Raw genomic sequence first — 26785 nt, forward strand, 5'->3', positions numbered from 1 at the left:
CATCCCCGGCGTTGCTGGGGCCGTTGTGGAGATTAAGCAAGCTATTGCCCAGAGTTGCAGAGTGGGACCCCTGGTTAGCGTAGGCACCTAAGCGAGAATTATCGAGTCCGCGGACATTGACCCAAGACCCTGCCGCGTCGGGAATTGAACCCTGGTCCCGGGCCGACCTCTGCTTCAGGGTCTGCCGCTTCTAACCGGTGAGCCACACTTCTCCACCTTCTTAGGAAGTAGGAGACCCACAGGATGCGGGTGCAGTGTCTAAATGCACATGCGTGCACCTATAGAAGTCAATGGGTGCGTAAAGTTAGAAAGTTGCAGATTTGGAAGTCTTCCGACTGGACTAGAACATAACCACTTAAAACTAGGGCACTAGGAGTGTAAATCTCTACAGGAGCACCGCAGTACTCACGTTACCTCACCCACAGGAAGCGGGTGCATAGGTGTCAAAGTGTGTCGGGTTTCGTCGTGGAGTTCTATGGAGCCTTGTAGAAAAGATGCTGCAGGCGACCAGGAGAGAAGAGTCCGATTGGATCCAAGGGTGGATCAAAGATGTAGAGTACCTGAAAGCAGAGGGGACAGAGTCTGGGTCACTAGCCAGTGACCAGGAAGGAACCAGGCGATGTCGGGTTGCGATCAGGTGATGTCGCGAAGCTTGTCTCCGCTGCCACGTGGACCAGGAGGTTTCTACGACAACCAGGAGCTGGATACGGACTGTCCCAGGAAGGCTCTCGCTGTCGGCGGTGTCGGATCTCGATTCGGAGTCAACAGGCCTTGGCAAATGCAACCCATGCAGGAATCGAAGATGGCTTCTGGATCAGACCAGCAAGGTCTGATGGGCTGCTCCTTTTCAGGGGGGCAAGGGCCAGTCTGGAGCAACCAGACCAGCGTTGAAAATTCGAAGGTTCGTCGTCACAGAGGCCACTAGCCAACGCACAAGTGACCGGACAGACGCGTCGAGCAGAAAAATGCAAAAGGGCCCCACGCAGCACTCGGTGAGTGTAGAGAGGTGATCTTCGGTGCAGTTGGTGCTCGGGGCTGGAGCTTCTCAATCCTCAATGCACAACTTCGAGGGTGCCTCAGAAGTTGCACGGAAAGCAATTTGCTGGCTTTCCAAGATGGCCGGTCCCACATCTCTCGTCGCCTCCACGGGTCTCAGCTTTGCTGTGGCTGTGAATCGGACTGTTGGATGTCTGGAAGTCCGGTTCTTGTCAGGCTCTGTCGATCGAGCTCCGGCAGGAGCAACAACAAAGCAAACCGTTGAGCGCTTGATGGTGCCTGCGTGCACAGGGTGGTCACTCCTTGACCACAAGGGAGATTCTTCAGTCTTCTACGTCGAGTAGGATGTCGAAGGGTCCAGAGTTTCGTATCAGAGTTTGTCAGGATTATCTAGCTCCTACCTTTATTCCAAATCAAGGGGCTGGATTACCTGCTAGGTCCCTCCTATGGGTGGGACCCAGGAAGGGGGTGGTTACACCCCTTTCCCTTTGTCCAGTTTCGCGCCAGAGCTGGGGCTGGAGTGCCCCAGCACCGGTTTGAACTGGCCTATGCATGGGACACCTTGTGTGCCCCAGGCAGTGTCTCGTTTCATTCAGCCCTCCCTGCCCCAATCCACTGTCTCCTGTCTGGGGTGGTGCTAGCACCTCCCTGTGACAGGAAACCTATTGTCCAAGCCTCCCTCTCTGGAAGGGCTCCCAGCAGCAGGAGGTCAGACTTGTGTCTGTGGCAGCAGCATCCATTTTGTGATGCTGAGGCTCTGGTTAACTACAACTGGGATTAATGGAAGTAACATGTCTTCTCCCTCTAGAAGGGTGGAATACTACCCCCGTTGCCAGAACTGGCGAGGGGGTAGTATTCCAAAGCGTATGACACCTTACACGACATGTTTTGATAAAGCCAACCCAAAGTTAGCAATAACTGCGAGGATTATAATGCACTTAAGAGTATATAGTATGGCAATATCCTAGAACAGCTATAAGGACATGGTTCCGAAAGCTGCAGACAGGCTCAGCTCATGCTAGAGCACCATCTCACATAAAACCAAGCACTCTGCCTTCAGGATTGTTACGGCCTGCCATAGGAATGACTTATAGGTGCATATGTGTCCAGATATAAGGTTAGACATAGGAATACTATATCTAAGCAAGGGGTGATTACACGACCTTGCCCCAGCTGAGTGATCAGCCAGTTGTGTCAGTTTGGATGGCCAGCCAGGGGTGCCAAAAAATATGCTGCAGCCCCTGGTAGGCCTTGGGTGCACCTATACCCTGGGTACCTATAGTACAATGTACAGGGACTCATAAGAGTGACCAAAATCCCAATTGGTGATGTACCTAAAGTACATGGTGTGAAATTTAGAGAGAGAACAGCAGGGCTGTGGGTCTGATTAGCAGGCCCACAGCCACATTAAGTCGAAAACCAGTGAAGCAAAAAATGGGGTGACCATAGGATAGCAGACCCTACTCTCCTACATAACCCCCCCCCCCCCCAAACGCAGGGACATTAAACTTAACCTTGACCAGATAAGTCTTCATGTTCTAAGTGGAAATACCTCAAGAGACCATCTGCATTGCCATGGTCAGTCCCTGGTCTGTGCTCCACTGTAAAGTCCATCCACTGTAGGGAAATGGACCACCTGAGCAGTTTGAGATTTTCACCCTTCATCTGATTTAGCCACAAGATGGGATTATGATCGGTCTGAATCTTGAAGTGAGTGCCAAACAAGTATGGTCTCAACTTCTTCAGGGCCCAAATCACAGCAAAGGCCTCCCTCTCAATAGCTGACCAACGTTTCTCTCTAGGGGTCAGCCTTCTGCTAATAAAAGCATTGGGCTGGTCTTGACCATCTACATTAAGTTGTGAAAGCACAGCTCCCACCCCCAACTCAGAAGCATCTGTTTGGACAATAAACTCTTTGGAGTAGTCAGGACTCTTTAAGATAGGTGCAGAGCACATGGCCTTCTTCAGGTCATCAAATGCCTTTTGACAGCTAACTGTCCACTGAACCTTTTTTGGCATCTTCTTTGAAGTCAAGTCATTGAGTGGTGTCACAATGGACTCATAATTCTTGACAAATTTTCTGTAGTACCCAGACAGGCCCAAGAAAGCTCTGACCTGTGTCTGGGTGGTTGGAGAAGCCCAGTCCTGTATGGTCTGGATCTTACTCTCCGGTGGTTGAACCTGACCCCCCCACCTACAAGGTGGCCCAGGTACACAACCTTACTCTGCCCTATCTGGCACTTTGTGGCCTTGATAGTTTGGCCTGCCTTTTGCAGGGCCTCTAAAACCTTCTTCTGGTGGATCAGGTGATCCTCCCAGGTGGAGCTGAAGACAGCAATATCATCCAGATAAGCTGCACAAAAGTCATCCAACCCAGCAAGGACTTGGTTCACCGACCTTTGGAAAGTGGCAGGTGCATTCTTCAAACCAAAGGGCATTACCACAAATTGATAATGACCTCCTGGGGTTGAGAAAGCAGTTTTGGCCTTGGCATCCTCAGCTAACCTGATTTGCCAATAGCCAGCTGTCAAATCAAATGTGCTCAGTATCTTGGCTGAAGCCAATCTACCAATGAGCTCATCTGCTCTTGGAATTGGGTGAGCATCTGTCCTAGTGACAGCATTGAGACCTCTATAGTCCACACAGAACCTCACCTCTCTCTTACCATCTTGGGTGTGAGGTTTTGGTACAAGGACTACTGGGCTGGCCCAGGGGCTCTCTGATGGCTCAATTACTCCCAACTCAAGCATTTTCTGCAACTCAGTCTTTATACAGTCCCTGACATGGTCAGGTTGCTGTATATCTTACTCTTCACAGGCAGACTGTAGTGTCCACCTCATGGGTGCACCAGTTAGTCTGACTAGGTGTCACGGAAAACATATGTCTGAAGGACTGTAGAACTTGTCTGCAGTCCTGTTGCTGCTGGCCAGTGAGGCTGCCAGCTAAGGCCACACCATGAACTGAACCATCATCAGGGTTCTGAGTCAACAGGTCTGGGAGAGGGTCACTCTCTTCCTTCTGTTCCCCATCTGTAGCCATGAGCAAGCCCATGTGTGCCCTGTCAACATATGCTTTGAGTCTGTTGACATGGAGCACCCTGTGGGGGCTCCTAGGGGTGCCAAGGTCCACCAAGTAGGTGACCTCTCCCTTTTTCTCAACAATGGTGTGGGGTCCAGACCATTTGTCCTGGAGTGCTGCTGGGGCCACTGGCTCCAACACCCACACCTTCTGTCCTGGCTGGCACTCAGTCAGCACAGCCTTTTGGTCATGCCAAGGTTTTTGAAGTTCTTGGCTAACCTCAAGGTTTTTAGAAGCCTACTCCATATATTCAGCCATCCTGAAGCGGAGACCAAGTACATAGTCCACTATATCTTGTTTAGGCTTTTTGAGAGGTAACTCCCATCCTTCCCTCACAAGACACAGGGGTCCCCTTACAGGATGCCCAAACAAAAGCTCAAAAGGGCTGTAGCCAACCCCCTTTTGTGGGACCTCTATGTAAGCAAACAGAAGGCAGGGTAAAAAGATGTCCCACCTTCGCCTAAGCTTTTCAGGTAACCCTTTTATCTTCCCTTTGAGGGTCTTGTTGAACCTTTCAACACGCCCATTGCACTGTGGATGGTAGGGTGTAGTGAATTTGTAATTAACACCACACTCCTTCCACATAGCAGTCAAATATCCTGACATGAAGTTTGCACCTCTGTCAGAGACAACCTCCTTTGGAAACCCCACTCTGGAGAAAACTCCAAGTAGGGCCCTTGCCACAACAGGTGCTGTTGTGGTCCTCAGGGGAATAGCTTCTGGATACCTAGTGGCATGATCCACTACCACCAGTATAAATCTGTGCCCAGATGCTGTTTGGGGGTCCATTGGTCCAACAATATCTATCCCCACTCTCTCAAAGGGTACCCCCACCACAGGTAGTGGTATGAGGGGGGCCTTTGTTGTGCCACCTGATTTGCCACTGGCTTGGCAGGTAACACAGAAGCGACAAAACTCCTTGGCATCTTCTGACATATGGGGCCAGTGAAATTGAGGGACAAGCCTCTCCCAAGTCTTGTTCTGGCCTCGATGTCCTGCTAAGGGAATATCATGGGCCAAGGTAAGAAGGAAGCCCCTAAATTGCAGAGGTATAACCAACCTCCTGGAAGCACCAGGCTTGGGGTCTCTAGCCTCTGAATAAAGGAGCCCATAATCCCAATACACTCTATGGGTACCTTGAGCATTCCCAGCAGCCTCAGCAGCAGCCTGCTGTCTGAGGGGTCAAGAGAGGGGCAAGCTAGGACAGTTACCTCTTGGATCACAGAATCATCCTCCTGGGAGGGCTGATCCTCAACCTGAGGCAGGGGGGAAGGCACTGCCTTAACCCTCTTGCTCTTTCTCTTGGGTTGTGTCTGGTCTATAGTTTCAAGATTCAGCACAGGTTCTGGTAAGCACTTTTTGACCGGTGACCTGGTCACAGCAAGGACATGTGCTGAAATACCTCGCATCTCTGCATGAGTCCTATACTCCACTTCTGACCATACTGAGTTTTCTAGATCATTGCCCAAAAGACATTCAACTGGGAGGTCTGCACTTACCACAACTCTTTTTAGGCCAGTTACCCCTCCCCAGGAGAAATTAACAACTGCCACACTGTGTGTAGTAGTGACATTGCTAGCATTGGTCACTAGGTAATTATCACCCAGTACAATCTGTCCAGGGTACACAAAGTTAGCTGTCACCATAGTGACACTGGCACATGTGTCCCTGTAAGCGTGAGTCACTTTATCTTTTATCAAAGGTGTCTGTCTGTACTTGCCCAAAGTATTGGGACTCACAGTAGTGGACATAGCCATGTCCACATCACAGATCAGAAGAGCCTGAGTAGGAATCCGGACTAGACCAGGATCCACCTCAGTACCAAGGGTTAACCCCACTATAGCCTTGGGTTGGGAACTACCACTGCTGACTGTACTAGGGGGTTCAGGTGCCTTAGAGGCTGCAGTGGTAGGGGCTGTACCTTTCTTAGTGCACTCACTAAACCAGTGAGAGGCAGTTTTACAATAATTACACCAAGGTTCCTTTGGACCTTCTTTCTTCTTTTTCTTGGAATTCTGGGATCCCCCCCCCATTAGAAGTATTTGGGGGGGGGAGCTGAAGAAGACTTCTGGTCTTTTTGTTTCTGATCTCCACCCTTCTGGTCTGCCTTTTTCTGGTCACCGCCTTGGTTCTGGGGTCTCTGCTTAACCCTGGTTCTGACCCATTTGTCTGCCTTCTTTCCCAATTTTTGGGGAGAGGTCAGATCTGAGTCAATCAGGTGTTGGTGCAACAACTGGTTCTGACAATTATTAAGGATTTGTTCTCTCATTATCAAATTATACAATCCTGTATAGTCCTTAACTTTACTTCCCAGTAACCAACCTTCCAGAGCCTTAGTGGCACAATCAACAAAGTCAGTCCAGTCCGGAGTGTGTCTTCCGGGTATCTCTGAACATTAAACCTGTACTGTTCAGTGGTTAGGCCAAACCCATCAATTAGAGCACTCTTCAGGACAGTGTCGTTTTTAGCATCCTCATGACTAACAGTGAGGAGTTTGTCTCTTCCTTTTTTTGAAAAGGAGAGCCACAAGATTGCTGCCCACTGACTCTGGGGAACCTGCTGTACCATTCAGGCCCTCTCCAAAGCAGTTATCCACTTGTGGATGTCATCTCCATCTTTGTAGGGGGCACAATCTGACTCAGGTTTCTAGGATCATAGGACCTGTCTTTATCCTTAGGGATATTGCTGCCACCAGTGGAATCTAATCCACTTAACTTTTGCCCCCTTGCTAAAGCAAGTTTAGCTTGGGTCAGGGCTGTTTCCTCCTTTTCTATCTGAAGTTGGACAGCTCTCATCCTAGCCTCATGTTCTCTTCTCTGGGAGGGAAGTCATTCCCCTTTGAGAACCCCTTGAGGCATTAGAAAGGAGATACTCCCTGGAAGGAGATCTTTCCCTTCTATTGGCTGGATTAAGTCTACTATTAGGTCTGGGAAGGTGAAACCCTTCTCCATTCCCATGTAAGCTTAGGTTATCCTGGCTAAGCCTCCTGGCTTGGACCTGGCTATCATCTCCATCTGAATCTTCCTCCACTTCCTCACCATCTACTTCTGGGGTTAGGGAGTCATCTTCTGTGGAGGGTACACCTTCACCTGTGTTATCTGGGGGACCTGGTTTAGAGGCCCTCTCAAGATCAGCTGCCTCTAGGACTTCTATCAGGTGTTGGATGGTAGGGTTGGAACCCTATTTCAACTTCCTGGAGGTACACAATGACCTCATCTCTCGGAAGATGAGCATCTCATATCTGGAGGGTGCCTTGGGAAGGTCACTTACCGCAGGTAGAGAACCAGAGGGTTCACCTGTGCCAGACAAGTCTAGTGAGGTGTGGGGTGTGCACCTACCTACCCTGAGTGTTTACCTACTAGAACCTCTCTAGGAGTTGTAGTCAGGGTGTGCTAGGCCCTTTCCTCCACAACAACTAAGTTCAGTAGAACTTAAGTATTTTAAGCTTTGTTATATGTACCTATGGTACCTAATGTGATCTTTCAAATGATATCAAAGATTACAATTGGTGAGGGGGCGTGGCTAGCAGCCAAGCATGGCGGCCGCCTAGTGTGAGAGCTCCCGAGGGCATTGCAGCCTTTTCAACTATCCGTCGCAGATATCCGTCACCACGCACGCCTGAAGCGGCGGCGTTCGAGTCCGGGACCCAAGCGGCGCCTCCGGTCCAAGTTTCGAGAAGATCGATGCACCGGAGCCGGAGCTGCACCGTGTGACGTGTAGGGGCCTACAACCGGAGAAGAAGCACCGGCCTTGCGTGGCACCCGGACCCCGCCGGAAGTGCGACGGGGCCGGTCAACAGGAGGGAACGCGCCCCGGTGCCTCCCATGCCAATACAAATAAGCCTGATACCCCTGGCTGACTCCTCCAGTATTACCACGATCTCCTGGTGGGACCTGGACAGCGCGGAGGTCGGAGCAGACACAGCCTAGCCCACGCGGCATAGAAGCGGCGTACTAAGTCGCCTGAAGCACCTCTGTCCCCCGCTTTCCCCCTCCCCGCGAGTACTCACCTGGCGGCACAACACTGCGGGGGGCAACACCAGTCATCGCCGGGGAGACGGGGAACAGTGGGCTCGAATACTGTCCCAGCACTGACGCCGGCTCGACGGTGCCCCGGGGGGACGGCGATCTGCCGGGCATATCCACGGGAGCGTGGAAAACACCCCCCCCCAGGCCTGCGACCGACTAGACGACATCAGCAGAGTCGGCGAAGTCGCCACAACGACAATATCCCAACGTACAGCGGCCTAACCGGTAAGCGAGAGGGGCCACCGGCCCGGGCCAGTGCAGTGCAGGCGAGCAAGGGGGGGACCACAGTGACCGCCCCGTCCCGCAGAAGGACTACTGGAGACGAAGACTCGGACCGCGTCTGTGGCTCCTAGACTCCCACACGCACAACCGGGAAGGCCAATCACTATCCGGCCGCCACCACCTGCCGGGGAACTTCATAGACTCGCAGGCTGCGGTCACCTGAGACATATTTCTATCACTCGAGGATCCCAGCACCATGGCAGGAAAAGGCCTTAGGAGCGGATCCACGCAGGCCAAGCTGGATAAATTCGCCTACGGACATCAGGGGCAACAGCAAGCTACAGGGCGACCCTCTGCGGGCCATACCCAGGAAGCAGACAAACCGACGAAAATAACGCTGGAAGACGTCATGAAAACTCTCACGGAAGTGAAAACTACAGTGGGTGCCATCTCCTCAGAAGTGTCTCTGCTGCGAGCGGACTTTCGCAAAATGGCGGAGAGAGTGACACAGGTAGAGGTGGTCACAAAATCACTCGTGGAGGACACCTCGGAGCTCCAATTGGCCATGGAAAGGATGCAGAAAGTTACCAAGCTCCTGCATGACAAGCTGGACGACCAGGAAGGGCGATCACGCCGTAACAATGTGCGCATCCTTGGGCTTCCGGAGACGGAGGGGAAGGGGGCCATGGACCTCTATGTGGAAGACCTCATCAAGAGCAAACTCCAGCCCAAGGGCCTGTAGCATTTTTTCTCGGTGGAAAGAGCACATAGAGTTCCGGGAGGCCCACCAAAGGCGGGGGCGGCCCCGAGGCCAGTGTTAGCCCGGCTCTTCAATTTCAGAGACAGGGATGCTATATTACAGGCTGCGAGGAATTCACCACCAGTGCGCATTCATAACGCAACATTAGCATTCTTCCCAGACTACACAGCAGAGGTGGCCAGGCGACGTAAGTCCTTCACGGAGGTTAAGAAGGCACTGCGCGACAGAGAACTGCCGTACTCCATGATATTCCCAGCTAAACTACGAATAGTGGCCGAGGGGAAGACCTGGTTTTTTGATACCCCGGAGGTGGCTCAAGAATGGCTGGAGGGCTGGAGACCGGCGGGGCAACGGCACCGCTCACAACGAGACCGCCAGGGACATCAAACGACGCGAACACCACCACATCAATCCTCCCACTCGCCAAGCCGGGAAGAAGGGGCGGAATTAGAATCGGACCTCGAGAGGGACCCGCTGGCCTCTGGGCAATTGACTCCGGTGTAGCATTGAACTGTACGCATTATTGGAGTTGTGTGGGCCGCGGGACTGTGGCTCGGACGTGACTGAGTAGGGTGGGCACAGGCAATGCCCAGAGGGGACTCACCAACCCTACGAGCAAGTAAGATGTTTGAGGGAGGGATGAAGCACTCTGCACAGTTGGGGAAGCGGGCGGGGTTTTGTCCGTGGAGCAGGGTAGCAGGGAGGGGGGATGGGATTGAAGTTTATATGTTGAAATGTTTACTCTTGTTTATAGTCATCATTCACCGCCTACATTCTGATATCACCCTGACACCTGCATGTCTCCTACGCAATACGACACTAATCGATGCAGGGGTTGGGACACAGCACGCACTCTGTGTTGGACTCCCTTACCAATCTAATGGCCAGGCCGCTTAATCACAAGCCCCCCGAGGGCCACTCCATAGCTGGGAGGGCTCCCCCGCTCCGCATAATGACATGGAATGTCCGGGGTCTGGGTGACAAAATCAAGAGAGGCTTGGTACTCCAGGCTATAAAGCGGCAGAACCCGGATGTAGTCCTCCTGCAAGAAACCCACCTCACGGGATCCACATGCAAAGCACTAGACAGACGTGGATACACGATGGCGGTCCACGCCGAATTTACTACTGGATCCAGGGGGACAGGCATACTGGTTAGACGTTCTTCCCCCTTTATGGTGTCCCGCCGTGTGGCGGACGACCAGGGCCGCTTTGCCGCGATCCATGGGCAGTGGGAGGGCAGGGCCCTAAACGTGATTTCAGTATATGTTCCCCCAGCCCTGCACTCTGTGGCCCTGCCGGCACTGGGCAAGTTCCTTCTTGATCTCCCTGGTGGTGGCGTGATTGTGGGGGGGACTTTAACGCAGTCATGGATCCCCTTAAGGACACTTTTCCCTCCGGAACCCGACTGCGAGGTGCTACGCCACTGTGCGAATTCGCAGAAGCCCTAGGCCTAGTGGACCTCGGGCGGCAGCTTCACGCTGAGAACACCCATTACACTTACTACTCAGCGGTACACAATAGCTTATCTCGCATAGACTACTTCATGACACTGGGGTTGGGACTTGACATGTTCGAGGCAGTGGACACACTTCCCAGGGGGGTCTCAGATCACTCTCCCGTTGTCCTATCACTGACCACTGGAGAGAATCGGAATGCTCGGCTCTACCCGATCTATCCCAATTTCTTGAAAATCCCCAAGATTCGGAAAAAACTCAAACTGGTGACGTCATTGTATTTTGCTGAAAACACGGGCACAGTAGAATCGCCCTCCACCTTGTGGGAGGCATACAAGACTGTCCTCAGGGGGGCGGCCATTGCGGCAATTACGGGACACAAAAGGGACTCACGGAAGGAACTCATAGACCTGGAACTTGCACTTGACTCAGCCAATAACGCTCATATGGCAGACCCCTCCCCGTCAGCAACACATACACTCATGCTTCGGCAGCGACAATACCTAACTCACCTCACAACAACAGAAAAGGGTAACATCGCCAACACCAGACATAGAATCTACGATGTGGGTGACAAAGCGGGTCGTATGTTGGCATGGCTGGACAAGGGAGGGAATGGAATACGAGGCATTCATAAGATCACCACAGAAGATGGGCGGATATTGGTACGTCCTGAAGAAATAGTGGGCGAATTAGCAAGACACTATCAGGCGATCTATACACCAAAAGGGAGGGTCACACGACAACTTGCGGAAGCAACACTCACAGACATTGCCATCCCCAGCATCACACAAGAGGATAGTGACATCCTGGAGCTGGACCCAACGGAGGAAGAAATCCAACTGGCAATCCAGGCGCTACGATCGGGTAAGGCTCTGGGCCCTAATGGGATACCGATAGAGTGGTACAAGACCATGGCTGCTGACCTCGGTGCCCCGCTACTGGCCATGTATTTAGAGAGTAGGGACAAATTGGAGCTGCCGCTAGACCAGCGCACGGCCACGATTGTAGCAATACCCAAGCCCGGGAAACCACCGACGGCGTGCACATCGTACCGCCCGATATCGTTACTGAACGTAGAGGCCAAAATTCTGGCTAAACTCCTAGCCACCCGCCTGCTACCCCATCTCAGTGCCCTAATCCACCCTGATCAATCGGGCTTCATGCCCCACCGGAGCACTGCACTGAATCTCAGAAGGGTCCATGGAGTACTGGCCCGTTCGCACCTTCTTACGGAGCAGGCGGTGATTCTCTCTCTCGACGCCAAAATGGCATTCGACTTAGTAGAGTGGGAATACCTCTTCGTGGTACTGGAACGCATGGGCTTTGGGCCGAAGTACATATCATGGATACGCTTACTATATACGAAGCCCGTTGCACAAGTGGTGGCAAATGGTCACACGTCACGGAGATTCCCCCTGGGCAGAGGAACCAGGCAGGGCTGCCCTCTCTCCCCCCTGCTCTTCGCGCTGGTGCTTGAACCATTGGCCATTCAAATCAGGTCAACACCGCTCTTCACGGGCATTAAGTGGGAGGAGGGATGGGAAGACAAGGTCTCGCTGTACGCAGACGATATGCTCATATATATGACCGCACCCGAGACCGGCATCCCGGCCCTACTAGACCTCTGTGATGCGCATGGGCGGGCGTCGGGATACACTCTCAACTGGTCGAAATCCACCATTTACACGTTAAAAGGCCCAGAGCCGCGGCTGCGGGGGAACTATCCTACGCTTACGTCGTCGGACTCTTTCAAGTACCTAGGCATTGTTGTCGCGAGTGGAGAAGCGAACTTTTTTGTTAATAACCTAAAACCACCCATTGATCGTCTGCGGGCAGATGTTAAACATTGGGCGACCCTTCCCCTGACCTTATTGGGCAGGGCCGCGTTATACAAGATGATGGCCCTCCCAAGACTCCTCTACGTCCTGGAAAATACTCCATATAGGGTACCACAACGTTACTTCCAACAGATTGTGGCGCTGGTCACTGTCCTTCTCTGGAACACAGGCCCGGCGCGTATAGCGTACGACAAGCTGGTAAAGAGCTGGTACGAGGGAGGTATAGCGCTCCCCAACATTCAGCTATACTACTGGGCGGCACAACTCAAGATTATAAACAGTTGGATCCATGCCCCGAAGAACGACCCGGCCTTTCGGGCAGACTGGTCACAACTTGGGACGGACTGTATGCTGTCCGTGCTTTACAATAAATCGAAACTGAAGGTCCTGACCGGCCCGACCAAACATACGGCAGCGCTATGGCATGTTGCACAGGCCCGTCTGGGATGGGCAGGCCGCCTCACTAAAATGACGCCCTTGTGGGATACGAAGGTATTGGGGAACCTGAGGGGCTGTAAAGGGTTTGAACGGTGGGATTCAATAGGTATCTCTACAATAGGAGACCTCTGGGATACTGACACGGTAATATCGTTTCCTCAACTGCAACAACAATATCACCTTGGACCCACAGAAACATTTAGGTATGTCCAAATCAGGCATGCATTGCTGCAGGCAATCCCTGCCGGCACCACACTGCCGGAATCCTCTCCTTTGGAAGACAGACTGCTAACGGAATACATGCTCCACAGCGCCACCTCCTTTACATACAAAAAGCTGATCAACAATCTTAAGGACCCGACGCTAAAACTTAAGGGTAAATGGGAGGGGGAACTAGGTGAGACGGACGAATCTGAATGGAACGAGGCCCTGGCCTCCCCAAAAGAGGTAGGAATCTCTAGTAAGCTCAGACTGGTACAACTTAAAATCCTGCACCGCATATATTACACCAGGACACTGCTACACAAAATACACAGAGCACCACACCCCTTCTGTTTGCGAGGATGCGGGGAGGAAGGGACACTGTTCCACACACTATGGGAATGCCCACAGATAAGCGAATTTTGGAGACAAGTGCTCCGTTCCATCTCCCAGGCCCTCAACCTTTCCATTCTGCCCGAACCACGTAAGTGCCTTCTAAACATCTGGGACCCAAACGATCTGGGTAGATATCAGCTGATATGGGCGTCACTGGCAATGACAGTAGCAAAACGAGACATAGCACAGAAATGGGGGGCGCCGGAAGTGCCCACCGCTAATAGATGGGCTAAAAACATGGACATCCTAATGGTGACGGAAAGAGCGGTCTATGTGATTCGAGCAGCGCCCCGGAAATGGAATAAGGTGTGGACGGCTTGGAACAAATACAGAGGGGAACTCTGTGAGCCCTTACCAGAGGAAGAGGACTCGGACTCAGAAGGGGAGGAAGAGTGACTGAACGGCTGCGGGGCGATGGCCTCGGGGACATGGCAAGGCAACTTGGGAGACAATACACTGGCCTTTCTACTACAATGCAAATGGCGACACAGGTTATGTCACATTGCGAGGGAGAGCAAAGGGTGATGATGACACAGGGATGGGAGGGATTGTTGGGGAGTTTATTGTTAAGGGGTTAAATGGTAAGAAATGCAGCCATCCTGGGGTTGGGAGGAAGGGTTATCAGGGGAATACACTTTAAAAGGGAACGATGTTCCATATCAAGGGCTCAAAAAGACCTACTGCCGGAAAAGAATTACTGTCTTTGTTGGAAGATTGTAGCCCGTAATTTACTACGTTGCTAACTTGTACGAACTGTACTGTATACCGATTGGATGTATGTAACTGATTAACCAATATTCCTTCCTCGAAACAAAATAAAAGATTGTTAAAAAAAAAAAGATTACAATTGGTAAAACAGCAGCAAGCTCAAATCCCAACCGCTGCACACCAATGTGAGAAGTTGGCCTGGTATATGATGCTCACTATTCTAATGAGCACCTTGCACCAGTCCAAACAACCCTTATGGTGATGGTTGTAAAGTCAACCTTATAGACCAGCTATCCTAGTGGTAGCATGGACAAAAGCCGTCTTAGGCGAAACTCAAGAGGGCATGTGAAGCCAGCTGTTTTACCATATGCAATCCTTTTAATACCAAATGAAAGGACACCACACAGGTTATATATTCAAAATATATATGTATTTTATTTCTAAATAAATCCCCTTAACTCTTTATGAGCACAGGAGCACGAGCGTATAACAAGTAACTTAATATAACATACAAAAGTTGCACAAATATGGATAGGCCCTGGTGGCCTGCTAAACCATATACTAAAATAGTGGTATAAGAACCATGTCTCGAACAATGGTAAGACCTAGGGCCTTGGGAATCGCTGGGGCTACACTGGACTAATAGCAGTTAGGAAGTAGGAGGCCCACAGGATGCGGGTGCAGTGTCTAAATGCACACACGTGCACCTATAGAAGTCAATGGGTGCGTAAAGTTAGAAATTTGCAGATTTGGAAGTCTTCCGACTGGACTAGAACTTAACCACTTAAAACTAGGGCACTAGGAATGTAAATCTCTACAGGAGCACCGCAGTACTCGCGTTACCTCACCCACAGGAAGTGGGTGCATAGGTGTCAAAGTGTGTCGAGTTTCGTCGTGGAGTTCTATGGAGCCTTGAAGAAAAGATGCTGCAGGCGACCAGGAGGAACCAGGCGATGTCGGGTTGCGATCAGGTGATGTCGTGAGGCTTGTCTCCGCTGCCACGTGGACCAGGAGGTGTCGACGACAACCAGGAGCTTGGTACGGACTGTCCCACGAAGGCTCTCGCTGTCGATGGTGACGGATCTCGATTCGGAGTCAACAGGCCTTGGCAAATGCAACCCACGCAGGAATCGAAGATGGCTTCTGGATCAGACCAGCAAGGTCTGATGGGCTGCTCCTTTTCAGGGGAGCAAGGGCCAGTCTGGAGCAACCAGACCAGCGTTGAAAATTCGAAGATTCGTCGTCACAGAGGCCACTAGCCAACGGGCAAGTGACCGGACAGACGCGTCGAGCAGGAAAAATGCAAAAGGGCCCCACACAGCACTCGGTGAGTGTAGAGAGGTGATCTTCGGTGCAGTTGGTGCTCGAGGCTGGGGCTTCTCAATCCCCAATGCACAACTTCGAGGGTGCCTCAGAAGTTGCACGGAAAGCAATTCGCTGGCTTTCCAAGATGGCCGGTCCCATGTCTCTCGTCGCCTCCACGGGTCTCAGCTTTGCAGTGGCTGTGGATCGGGTAGTTGGATGTCTGGAAGTCCGGTTCTTGTCAGGCTCTGTCGTTCGAGCTCCAGCGAGAGCAACAACAAAGCAAACCGTAGAGCGCTTGACGGTGCCTGCTTGCACAGGGTGGTCACTCCTTGACCACAAGGGAGATTCTTCAGTCTTCTACGTCGAGTAGGATGTCGAAGGGTCCAGAGTTTTGTATTAGAGTTTCGTTTCAGAGTTTCAGTCAGGATTATCTAAAGTCTAAGGACACAGCTCCTACCTTTTATTCCAAATCAAGGGGCTGGATTACCTGCTAGGTCCCTCCTATGGGTGGGACCCAGGAAGTGGGTGGTTACACCCCTTTCCCTTTGTCCAGTTTCGCGCCAGAGCTGGGGCTGGAGTGCCACAGCACCGGTTTGAACTGGCCTATGCATGGGACACCTTGTGTGCCCCAGGCAGTGTCTCGTTTCATTCAGCCCTCCCTGCCCCAATCCACTATCTCCTGTCTGGGGTGGGGCTAGCACCTCCCTGTAACAGGAAACCTATTGTCGAAGCCTCCCAGCAGCAGGTCGGACTTGTGTCTGTGGCAGCAGCATCCATTTTGTGATGCTGAGGCTCTGGTTAACTTTAACCGGGATTAAAGGAAGTAACATGTCTTCTCCCTCTAGAAGGGTGGAATGCTACCCCCGTCGCCAGAACTGGCGAAGGAGTAGTATTCCAAAGCGTATGACACCTTACACGACATGTTTTGATAAAGCCAACCCAAAGTTAGCAATACCTGTGAGGATTATAATGCACTTAAGAGTATATAGTATGGCAATATCCTAGAACAGCTATAAGGACATGGTTCCGAAAGCTGCAGACAGGCTCAGCTCATGCTAGAGCACCATCTCACATAAAACCAAGCACTCTGCCTTCAGGATTGTTAAGGCCTGCCATAGGAGTGACTTATAGGTTCATATGTGTCCAGATATAAGGCTAGACATAGGAATACTATATCTAAGCAAGAGGTGATTACACGACCTTGCCCCAGCTGAGTGATCAGCCAGTTGTGTCAGTTTGGATGGCCAGCCAGGGGTGGCAAAAAATATGCTGCAGCCGCTGGTAGGCCTTGGGTGCACCTATGCCCTGGGTACCTATAGTACACTGTACAGGGACTCATAAGACTGACCCAAATCCCAATTGGTGATGTACCTAAAGTACATGGTGTGAAATGTAGAGAGAGAACAGCAGGGCTGGGGATCTGATTAGCAGGCCCACAGCCACATTAAGTCGAAAACCAGTGAAGCAAAAAGCAAAAAATGGGGTGACCATAGGATAGCTGACCCTACTCTCCTACAAATGGAAGTTTTGCTGCATGCACGTATTTGTAGTTACCATCTGTATTTTGCCAGTCATAACCTACCACGGGACAGTAGTGTTGAGGAGAGAAGGTTAGGATGGAAGAGAAAACTGGTAAGTTGCTAGAAAGAGAGCGGAGAGAATTAAGCATAGGTGTTGTTTGAGGAGTCGACCATTCAGAAACTAAATTTGTGAAATTCTACAAGAGAGTTAGTGAGTCAGACAGAGCCCTAGTGGTGAGTGTGGACTAACTTAAAAGTTGCTTCCGGAATCATGCCTTTGAACCAGTAGCTGTTTCAGAAAAAATAATACTGTAAGAGCCACGAAAGGTTACATTTGTATTGGTTTTCCAGGGATGAAAACCAAACACATTGATGATTGTAGAAAAGGGGCATCGGCCCAAATGTCAACTGGTTCGGGAAGTGGCCCGCTCTACCTTCATATGGATACAGTGGATTATAGTTTTCCCTACTCTTTGAACCACTTGTGGATCTTCTTTAGCTTTTAGATGCCAATGTGTGGTTCAACAATCGCAGCTGATCTCTTTAAATCAAGGCTTTGTTTTTTGTTCTTACCCCACTACATTTCTTTCTAAATATAACATTTGTATTTTGTCTTAAGTTTAATGTCAACAGGAGTCCCATTCCGAGTCAAGAGTTCTCGACCTGACATGGTCTTCTGAGTATTAGTCTTTCATTATGGTCTGCTTCTGGCATAAGGAGGCATATTTACTTTCATGCGCGTGATTCAGCAGTCAATTTTTCCTAAACTCAGTGATAGGTGCTTTTTCAGCACCCATCACGGGGTCTATCCCGCTTCAGTATTGTGGTGGGGAAAATAGCAACAATGACAACTTGGCATTGTCACATTCTTTTTCTAGCCATTTTTCAAAATCTTCCTTGTACTTAAGCATAAAACAGGCCTGAACAGAGAAATGGTTAGAACAGCCTACTCAAAAAGGGATCAGCTCTGTCTAGCATGGCAGTAACGAAATAACAGCTAGTCCATGAACAGCTAGTCCATTAAATGTTTTGCAAAAGGCATATTCATAATATAGAACAAATGTTTGTGCCTTGAAAAAGCATAGATGTCGGATGAAAAACCAGTTGGCTTTGATTTGTTAAACATTTCAAAATTGGAGGATTTGACGCAGGAGACTTTAACAAAATTTCCTCCAGGAATATATTTGTTATGAGTGCAAACCAATTTTTTTTCATGTATATAGGGTAGACTGTAACTGCATGGTGAGCTTGGCAACTGATGGATTTTCTCTACATTGGGAAGAAAAGCGGTCAGAACATGCCACTGTAATCTAAAGTACAAAAAACACTGGTCTCAATGTTAATGTCTTGTTTGGCCTGAAACATTTTTTTGGTAGGCCCCCCACGCGTTGTAGGCCTTTGTGCTGTCTGTTCATTAGATTCCAAGGGCATCCCTGGTTTTACAGATATTGTGTAACAGCAGTTGTGTTTCTTCTAGTTAACAGAAACTCTAAGGATTGTTGAAGTGAAGCGAAAATTAGATGAAGATGATGAGTACATTGAATGCAACAACATGACACTGATTAATTTCGTCCTGAAGCTCATCGGCCCAACTCATGAGAGGACGCTGACAATCATTCTACTGCTCATCCAGGTGAGACGCTTGAGCTGATAATTGATGTGGTTCGTACATATGAGATGTGGTGAATGAAAGAAAAAAACACCAATTGGAAGAGATGATGTGAGAAGATCGAAGCATTTTCCCTACAACAGAACTCATTTCAATAGGGGTAAAAGATCAACAGGTATTTGTAATACTAAGGCAGAACAGAAATGTACTCAAAACAACAACAAAGTAATCACGTTGGTCTTTGCCAGAGTGTGTAAATTAACCCAGAAGTAAATGTGTGGTTATAGTCATAGGGGACAATATATACACATAAGAGAGGGAACAGGTTTAATTATATTGCTGAACAGGAAGGGTAAAGTTGACTTCTTAAACAAGAAGGGGTTTAATTAGCACTAAATATTACTAGTAGCGAGCGCTATGAAAGTTACAAAGTTATTAAGTAGGGGGAATAAATGAAAAAGTTACTTAACTTTGGTAATGAATAATCTAGTAGAGATAATATCTAGCTGCAGATTCCCTACCTTTGAATTTCCAAGGCTTCAGACTGGTTCTGGAAACTTTTTGCGTGAGCAGTACCCCTGCGTGCCATTGGGTGGCTTCGTTTGGCTCCGCGTGACATTCTGTGATGTCGCAGTCACCTATATAGGCACAACCTAGGCGAGCGTACATCAGTTACTTTTCACTTTTTACATGCCAGAAGCGCAGAGCCATGAAGTGAACTGACGTGTGTGTGTCAAAACTAGGGCCCTGTAAAGGGGACCAACCATATCCCTATAAATGAGTCTGCAGAGTGAGGAGACATGGATGGGTCTGGAAGGAATCTGCAGCTAGATATTGTCTCTACCAGATAATGCGTTACCAAAGGTAAATAACTTGTTTATCTGATAGAGACTTCTAGCTGCAGAATCTTTTCCTTTGAATAGATACCCAAGCTATACTTCCCGGCGGTGGGCTGCAGGCAGATTTACTAGACTCGAAAGTCCTGCAGGACTGAACTGGCGAAATACCCGTCCCTGCGGACCTGACTATCCAGGCAGTAGTGTTTTGCAAACGTACGCAGTTAGGCCCACGTTGCAGTCTTGCAGCTGCCCAAGACTGGCAGTCAATGAGCCAATGCCTTGGCCACAGTCTTTCCCCTGGTGGAATGGAATCGTAAACCTTCAGGAGTCTGCTGCCTAGCCAGGGCGTAGCAGATCTTAATACAGATAACAACCCATCGCGAAATGGTTCATTTCTGCACTGCCTGACCTTTTTTAGCTCCTAAGTGACTCGTAAACAATTGGTCATCCATCCAGAACTCTTTTGTGTGGTCAAGGTAGGACGACAATGCTCTTTTTGGTTCCAGACGATGGAGACGCTCCTCTTCCTTAGTCCTTGTGGTCTTTTTTGGCGGTCTCCTCGAGTCAACTGGCCTTGCGGGGACCGCCTTGCATCGGAGGTTCAATGGTCTGCGTGAGGTTCGTGGGGCTGCTGGAGTCCCGTGCTGCGGCTTCCTACGCCAGCGTTCCCGACATTAAGCACCTCGCAAAGGTTGCAGCCTACACACACGGGGCAGGAACGACTCTTCGTCCCACGCTGGTTCCGCTCTGCCAGGCCCCCCGCACTAGAGACCGAACTCACAGCGCCTCCAGACTCGGCGCCTGAAAACTCTGAACGGAAACCGGCCGACGCTCTTCGCTCGTCAAATTCCTCTGTGCCTCACAACGCAGACGCTGTACCAGGGAGGCTTTAACTGTTCATCTCCCGGACAGACTCTGACGAACTAATGGAGGATGAGAAACCTGCCGGCGCTCTGCACATCTTTTAACTGGCTTTAACTGTTCGTCTGATTGATCAGAGGACTGTCAGATATCACGCTGATAACTGCTGACCCACGCAAACTGTGAGTAGCCTTTGCTAGGGGAATACTTGTGAGCACATTTTGCTGATTGTTTTTTCTGGGATCACTCTTGGGGGAAACGTGACTTTAAGGATAGTGGCCCTAACTGCAGAGGAGAGCCATTTTACCCCAGGCTTCAACCCCTCGGTACTTTACTACTACTTTTAAAATGGCTGATCTCCTGATCCCAGCCACCTACATTGCTCATAGGTGAGGACTCCCCTAACCCCGGGGGCCATCTTGTAACGGCTAATATCACCCTTGCAGCCTCCTCTTTTATTCAGCTCATAACTTCAACAGGGGCCATCTTGTAAAGGCACCTAATCTATTTTGACAGACACCTGGTAACGGCTAACCTATACTCTCTCTCTATACATGACTTTTGATCCACTCAGACTGAATTGCCAATCGCCTACACCCATCAAGAAGCTTTAAGGAACGGCCATCTTGTAACGGCCCCACCAAACCTGGCAACCATCTTGTAACGGCTAATATTTAGATACTTTTGCAATTTTTGCAGAAGAGTCACTTATGCTGAAGATCAATCGCTCCTTTACTTTGTTATTGTCGCTCCTCACGGCCAAAGGAATCTCAATAGCGCCTACTCTATTCTATACCCTCCTAAGCTATCAAAAAATGCCGCAAAAACCTTCAAACACAACCTCTTTAGAAAAAACCCTGATACCCTTTTCCTGGATCACTACTACAACGCCAAAAAATGCATCATAATCAATAACCTCTTATTTTTCACTAGAAAAATTGCCAAAAGCCAATCGGCCTTTCACCAGTTACTATCCATTCAAGACCATAAAAATATCCCCTACGGAACTAGGATTACTATGAATCCAACGCAGAACATGAGAGCCTCTATGAATATAACATCCTACAAAAATGGCACTGTCCTTATTCAAGCAGCTAATAAGGACCTAGAACTTTTCGACAAATACTTTGTCACATTAAAAACACCCTCAATACATTCACTCCCTCTCAGGTCCTCACTAACCCCTCCACCCCCTCCTCTACTGAAGATCATCGACCATGCCCCTCACCCAGACTTGAGGATAGAGACACTACCAACGCTCCAGCCTATGCACACATTGCCTTGACACCATCTGCTACCTCATGCAGCTCCTCCCCTCAACGCCTTCCATCACTTAGTTCCGTGGAAAGTGACAACACCAATTCTCCTTCCTTTCCACATACTGCACGAACAACTCCAGCGACCGCAAGTAACACTGCTCGGGAACTTAACACTACCCCCTCCACTCCTCCCATTCTGATAGAACATCGTCCCCTATCACTCTTAAGTGGTGATAGAAGCAACAACTACATCTCCTCTTCAGGTACTGCACAGACACCCTCAACAGCCTTAACATCATGCAGCACATCTAGGGGCCCTACTACCACCCCCACTGCCCATTCTTCCTTGGATGAAAACCGACCACACCCTTCACCTAGAATCGAGGAAAGAGGTAACAATTCTCCCTCCTCAGCACACACTACACCGCTATCATCATCATTCTCTCGCAACACTTGTAGGGACCCTACTACTTCTACCCACACCTCCCTTCCCTCGCCGGAAGAAATTCGACCCAGCCATGTACCCACACTCAGTGAAAGAAAGATAAACAACTTGCCCCCTCTAGTTCGCACTTCAGTATCATCCCCAACTAGAATTTCCATGAAAAACAACTTTAATTCTACTCCCTTGACCCCCCCACTTCCTGGCCTCCACACAGCATCTACAGATGGAACAAGACTGTCTCAAGACCTCTTACCGCACATCTAGAAACCTTCAAAACGTTATCCTTGAAATCAAAACTATCCTACAACTTGCGGAAAAAGCGCTTACTACACTTAAATATCTCCAAAACTCGCTAAAGACAGCTGACACCGTGGCAAAAACTATCCCCCTGCCTCTAGACAATCGATTTTTGCGCACGCGCAATCTCTCCAACTCCATTACGGACCAGGAACTGCAATCTCTGTTACGGCTGTACGAATCTCCATCTGACCATATCCTAGATAAAGAGGAACTTGCTATCCACCTAGTCTCCATCAACCCTTGCAGAACCTCACATCCTATCCAGAGAGGAATAAACCGGAATAATCTGCACTTTATAACCCCAATCGAAGATAACCAGGAGCCTAGTCCAAAGAATCCCCCAAACCAGATTTCCTGCCTTCTACTAAATTGCCGCTCAGCCCCTAAACATGCCTCTGACATTGCTGACCTCATCCTTAGAATGAATATGGACATAATTATCCTCACGGAAATGTGTCTCAAGCAATCATCCTCTCTATGCCTTGACCTCCTTGTCCCCCCAGACTTCAACATCATTAGACTAGACAGACCTCACAAAATAGGCGGAGGCTTAGCCTGCATACATCGCTCTATCCTCACCGTCTCAAAATTTCACGCGGAACCCCTGGACTTCTGTGAATACCTTGGGATCTCTGTAAACTCACCTAGTAACCACCCCTTCAAATTACATATATTCTACCATCCTCCGGGGCAAAACATACATTTCACGGAACAACTTATGGAAATCATCACGGCAAACTCGTCCCCTCACTCGAATGACATTTTCCTGGGCTATTTCAATCTCCACTAGGAGAACAAACTAGACAAGCAGGTCAACACTCTTAAAACCTTCCTTGCTGACCACTCCCTGGTCCAAGCTATCTCAGAGCCCACTCACTCAAAAGGTGCCATGCTAGACTGGCTCATCTCCAAACTAAATACTATTGAATCGATCTCGATTACCCGTTGTGACTGGTCAGACCATCACATTCCAAATCCCCTCTTGGAACAAGAAAATTCTTCCTCAACAAATTAAACCTCAACTGGATCAAGCTAGCCTCACAATGTGAGCAGGCACTTATTCCCCCCAACAACATAGGTGACGTCATTTCCCTCACTGATCACTAGAATTCCACGATGACCAAAATATTCGACAAGCCGTACCGCCAAAACTCAAAAGAATACCTGACAAGGTCAAAAACCCATGGTTCAGTGAAGCCCTGAACGAGGAGAGACGCAAACTCAGATCAACGGAACGGAAATGGAGGCTTCACCCCCCCAGTTGAAACTACTCCGAAAAGCAAGAACATCTTACAATAAAAGTATTCTAAGATCAAAAAAAGACTTCTTCAAATCAGAACTAGATAATGCTAAAAATAGACCTAAAAAGCTCTTCGAAATTCTGAATCAACAATCGAACAAACTAGCCAAATCTTCACTCTTAACATCACCCTCACAGTTAAGTAGTGACGAATTTTCCTCCTTCTTCACGGCAAAAAAGAATTCCCTCCAACTTGAACTCAAAATGGCTGCGGCCAACTTAGCCACCCCTATGATCAGTCATGCTAACAACTTGGTACTAAATAAGCGATCTCTTCCCAAAAACAATTCTAACTCTTCCAACTTCAAATGTTATGATATCAATGAAATCATCAAAATTCTGACAACTACTAAACTCAACAACCACTTAAACAACCCTGTCCCATCAAAGTGCCTACCCCACATCTATCGTAGCATAGCGCCTCTCTGGATCAAGATCATAAATGCCTCGCTCTCACAAGGTCACATCCCTGACTGCCTAAAATATGGTCAAGTTACTCATATCCTAAAAAAACGACAGCTAGCAACTCCGACCCCAACAACTTCCGACCAATAACTAACATCCCTATGCTAGCAAATGTCCTGGAAAAATGTGTTCAACAACAACTGAACCCAAACATCACAAATTTCAATTTACTGAACATACACCAATCGGGCTTCAGACCTGGCCATAGCACTGAAACAGCCATCCTACATATAGTAGACGCCGCCCTCTCAGCTCTTGACCGCAATGAAACATGCCTACTAGTCTTGCTTGACCTCTCTTCAGCCTTCGATACGGTCAACCACGAAAAACTGCTAAGAAGACTAAAAGACAGGATGGGCTTCTCTGGCACAGTCCTTCTATGGTTCAAATCCTTTCTGGAAAATAGAACACAATCATTCATGATCAACAAGATCCTTTCTCCATCCTCTCCTAATCTACTAGGAGTACCTCAAGGCTCTACCTTGTCTCCCACTCTATTCAATTTATATGTTGAACCACTCACTGATCTACTACAGCAGGCAAGCATCTCCTACCACATGTACGCGGATGACACCTAACTTTACATCAAAATCACCTCCATTGAAGACATAAAGTTAATGAATCTAGCTCTTGAAAAAAACGTACAATGGCTAACAACCAACTTCCTCAAGTTAAATGCACAAAAAACCGAATTTCTCTTAATCTCCCCTCCCCCTCCCCCAATAACTCCCAAGAAATAAAGGAATGGACCAAAATGACCACCGCCTTGAATTGCACTCCAATGTTGGTGGACTCCACAATATCACTTGGGGTCACTCTGGATAAGAATCCATGCAAGCTCACATTAACTTGATGGCTAAAAATGCCCGCTTTCACCTCAATTATCTAAGAAAAATTAAGCCTTTTATCGAGATCCCTGACCTCAAAACTGCAGTTCAGGCCTTAGTTATCTCAAGGCTGGAGTACGGTTGCTCCACCTTCTCTGGGCTTCCCAAAACCTCTACCGCTCATTTCAGGATCAAGGAAATTCTATCACATATCGCCACACCTGAAAGCACTCAACTGGCTACCCTATGAAGCCCTTATTCACTTAAAGATTGCTTGTATTACCCATAAGGCATTACACCACAATACCCTGCAATTCCTAACCCAAAAAACGTACTCTATCTGGAGGAAACAGACATTCCAGGAGCACAGATAACCTACTCCTGAAACCCGCAAGGTTCAACAAGACCAAAACCTCCAACAGATCATTCTCTGGAGCGGTGCCAAGAATCTGGAACTCGCTTCCGCCATTCATCAGAAAAATCACCTCAACGTTCCTCTTCAAAAAGGAAGCTAAATCATTCCTGATGAGCAAACTCCTACCGTAAATTCCGCACACATACCAAGCCAGCTTCAAACTCCATCTCAAAGATAAGACTTCTTCAAACGCGATTTGACTTCCTATCGCAGAGCTGTTCTCTATTATGCCTTTATCCCCCAAACTTTATTATGTACTTGTTACTTATTTTGTGTTTTCTTTGATCGGTGTTGTTGATAACATTTGTCCTTTTATTTCCCTGCTCACTTTGTAAAGCGCTCTGTTACCCTATCTTGGGTCTGGTTCGCGCTATAGAAAACTCTAAAAAATAAATAAAAATAAAAGTGATGGGGAGGAGCAAAAAAGGTAGGCAATGTGACCTACTGACCCAGGTGGAATGGGGTCACCACTTTAGACAGGAAAGAGGCACAGGTGCGAAGCACCACCTTATCCACCTTATCCAGGAAAGTCATAAGATAGGGAGGCTTGGATGACTCAACCTCCTGACAGATGTTATTGCCACTAGAAAGGCTGTCTTGATGGTAAGCAGCAGGAGGGGACCACTTTGTAATGTCTCAAAGGGAGCACAGATGAGATACGTGAGAACCAGATTTAGATCCCCATGCAGCATGATAAAGGGCATGGGGGAAACATATGTACAAGCCCTTTTAAGAACCTTTTCAATGGGGGACTTAACGTGTGTTGGTCAGGCAACTGCAAGAAAGCAGACAGAGCAGAAAGATAACCCTTGAGAGTGCCCAAAGCAGAGCCCTACTGAGCAAGAGTAGGAATAAAAAGAAGTATATTAGACAGAGAAGCAGAAAGCGGGTCAATAGACCTTTATGTACAATATTTTACACATTTGTGCCAAAGGCAGGCGCATACCATCGTGGTGGAGGGCCGCCTGGCCGCCAAGATAACACTACATACTTCGGGAGGAAGTTATCAACTGTCGCTGCTCAGTCTCCACGCAAGTAGGCAGAGAGTGGACAAGTTTGGGTGAAGGACCCTCCCCTTCTGCTGCAACAGAAGATCCTTCTGAAGAGGCAACCTGATCGGAGGATCGATGCTCATTAGGAGAAGCTCTGGATACCAGACTCTGTGTCCAATCCGGAGATACAAGAATGTCTTGAGCCTGGTCGTTCTTGATCTTCTTGAGAATTCTGGGCAGAAGTGGTATGGGCGAAAAGGCATGCAGGAGGCCTGATCTCCACTCATAATGCAAGCGTCACTGAGCGATAGCTGCTTTGGAAACTCCAGCTCGCAATATGGCTGACATTGCGCATCCTCTTCGGAGGCAATCTGATCTAATCAAGGCTCTCCCCACTGTTGAAAGACTATGCGCCACCTCCGACTGAAGACACCATTCGTGATCCGCTAGGCATTGACGGCTGAGTTAGTCTGCCCTGGCGTTCAGAGATCCTGCCAGGTGTTGAACCACCAAGGTCATGCCCT

General features: G+C 49.0%; 1 protein-coding gene across 2 annotated transcripts in view; it reads left to right on the top strand.

The window, feature by feature from the left end:
- DPAGT1 (dolichyl-phosphate N-acetylglucosaminephosphotransferase 1) overlaps window positions 1-26785 on the top strand; it is a 74446-nt gene that overhangs the window by 16412 nt on the left and 31249 nt on the right. For both annotated transcript variants that reach the window (XM_078682192.1, XM_078682193.1), the window contains exon 8: window positions 18427-18582. In XM_078682192.1, coding sequence (XP_078538318.1) covers window positions 18427-18582 — 156 coding nt within the window. The remainder of the gene's footprint in view (window positions 1-18426; window positions 18583-26785) is intronic.

The sequence above is a fragment of the Lissotriton helveticus genome, chromosome 3_1 (genome assembly GCF_964261635.1).
Source record: "Lissotriton helveticus chromosome 3_1, aLisHel1.1, whole genome shotgun sequence".
Taxonomy (NCBI): domain Eukaryota; kingdom Metazoa; phylum Chordata; class Amphibia; order Caudata; family Salamandridae; genus Lissotriton; species Lissotriton helveticus.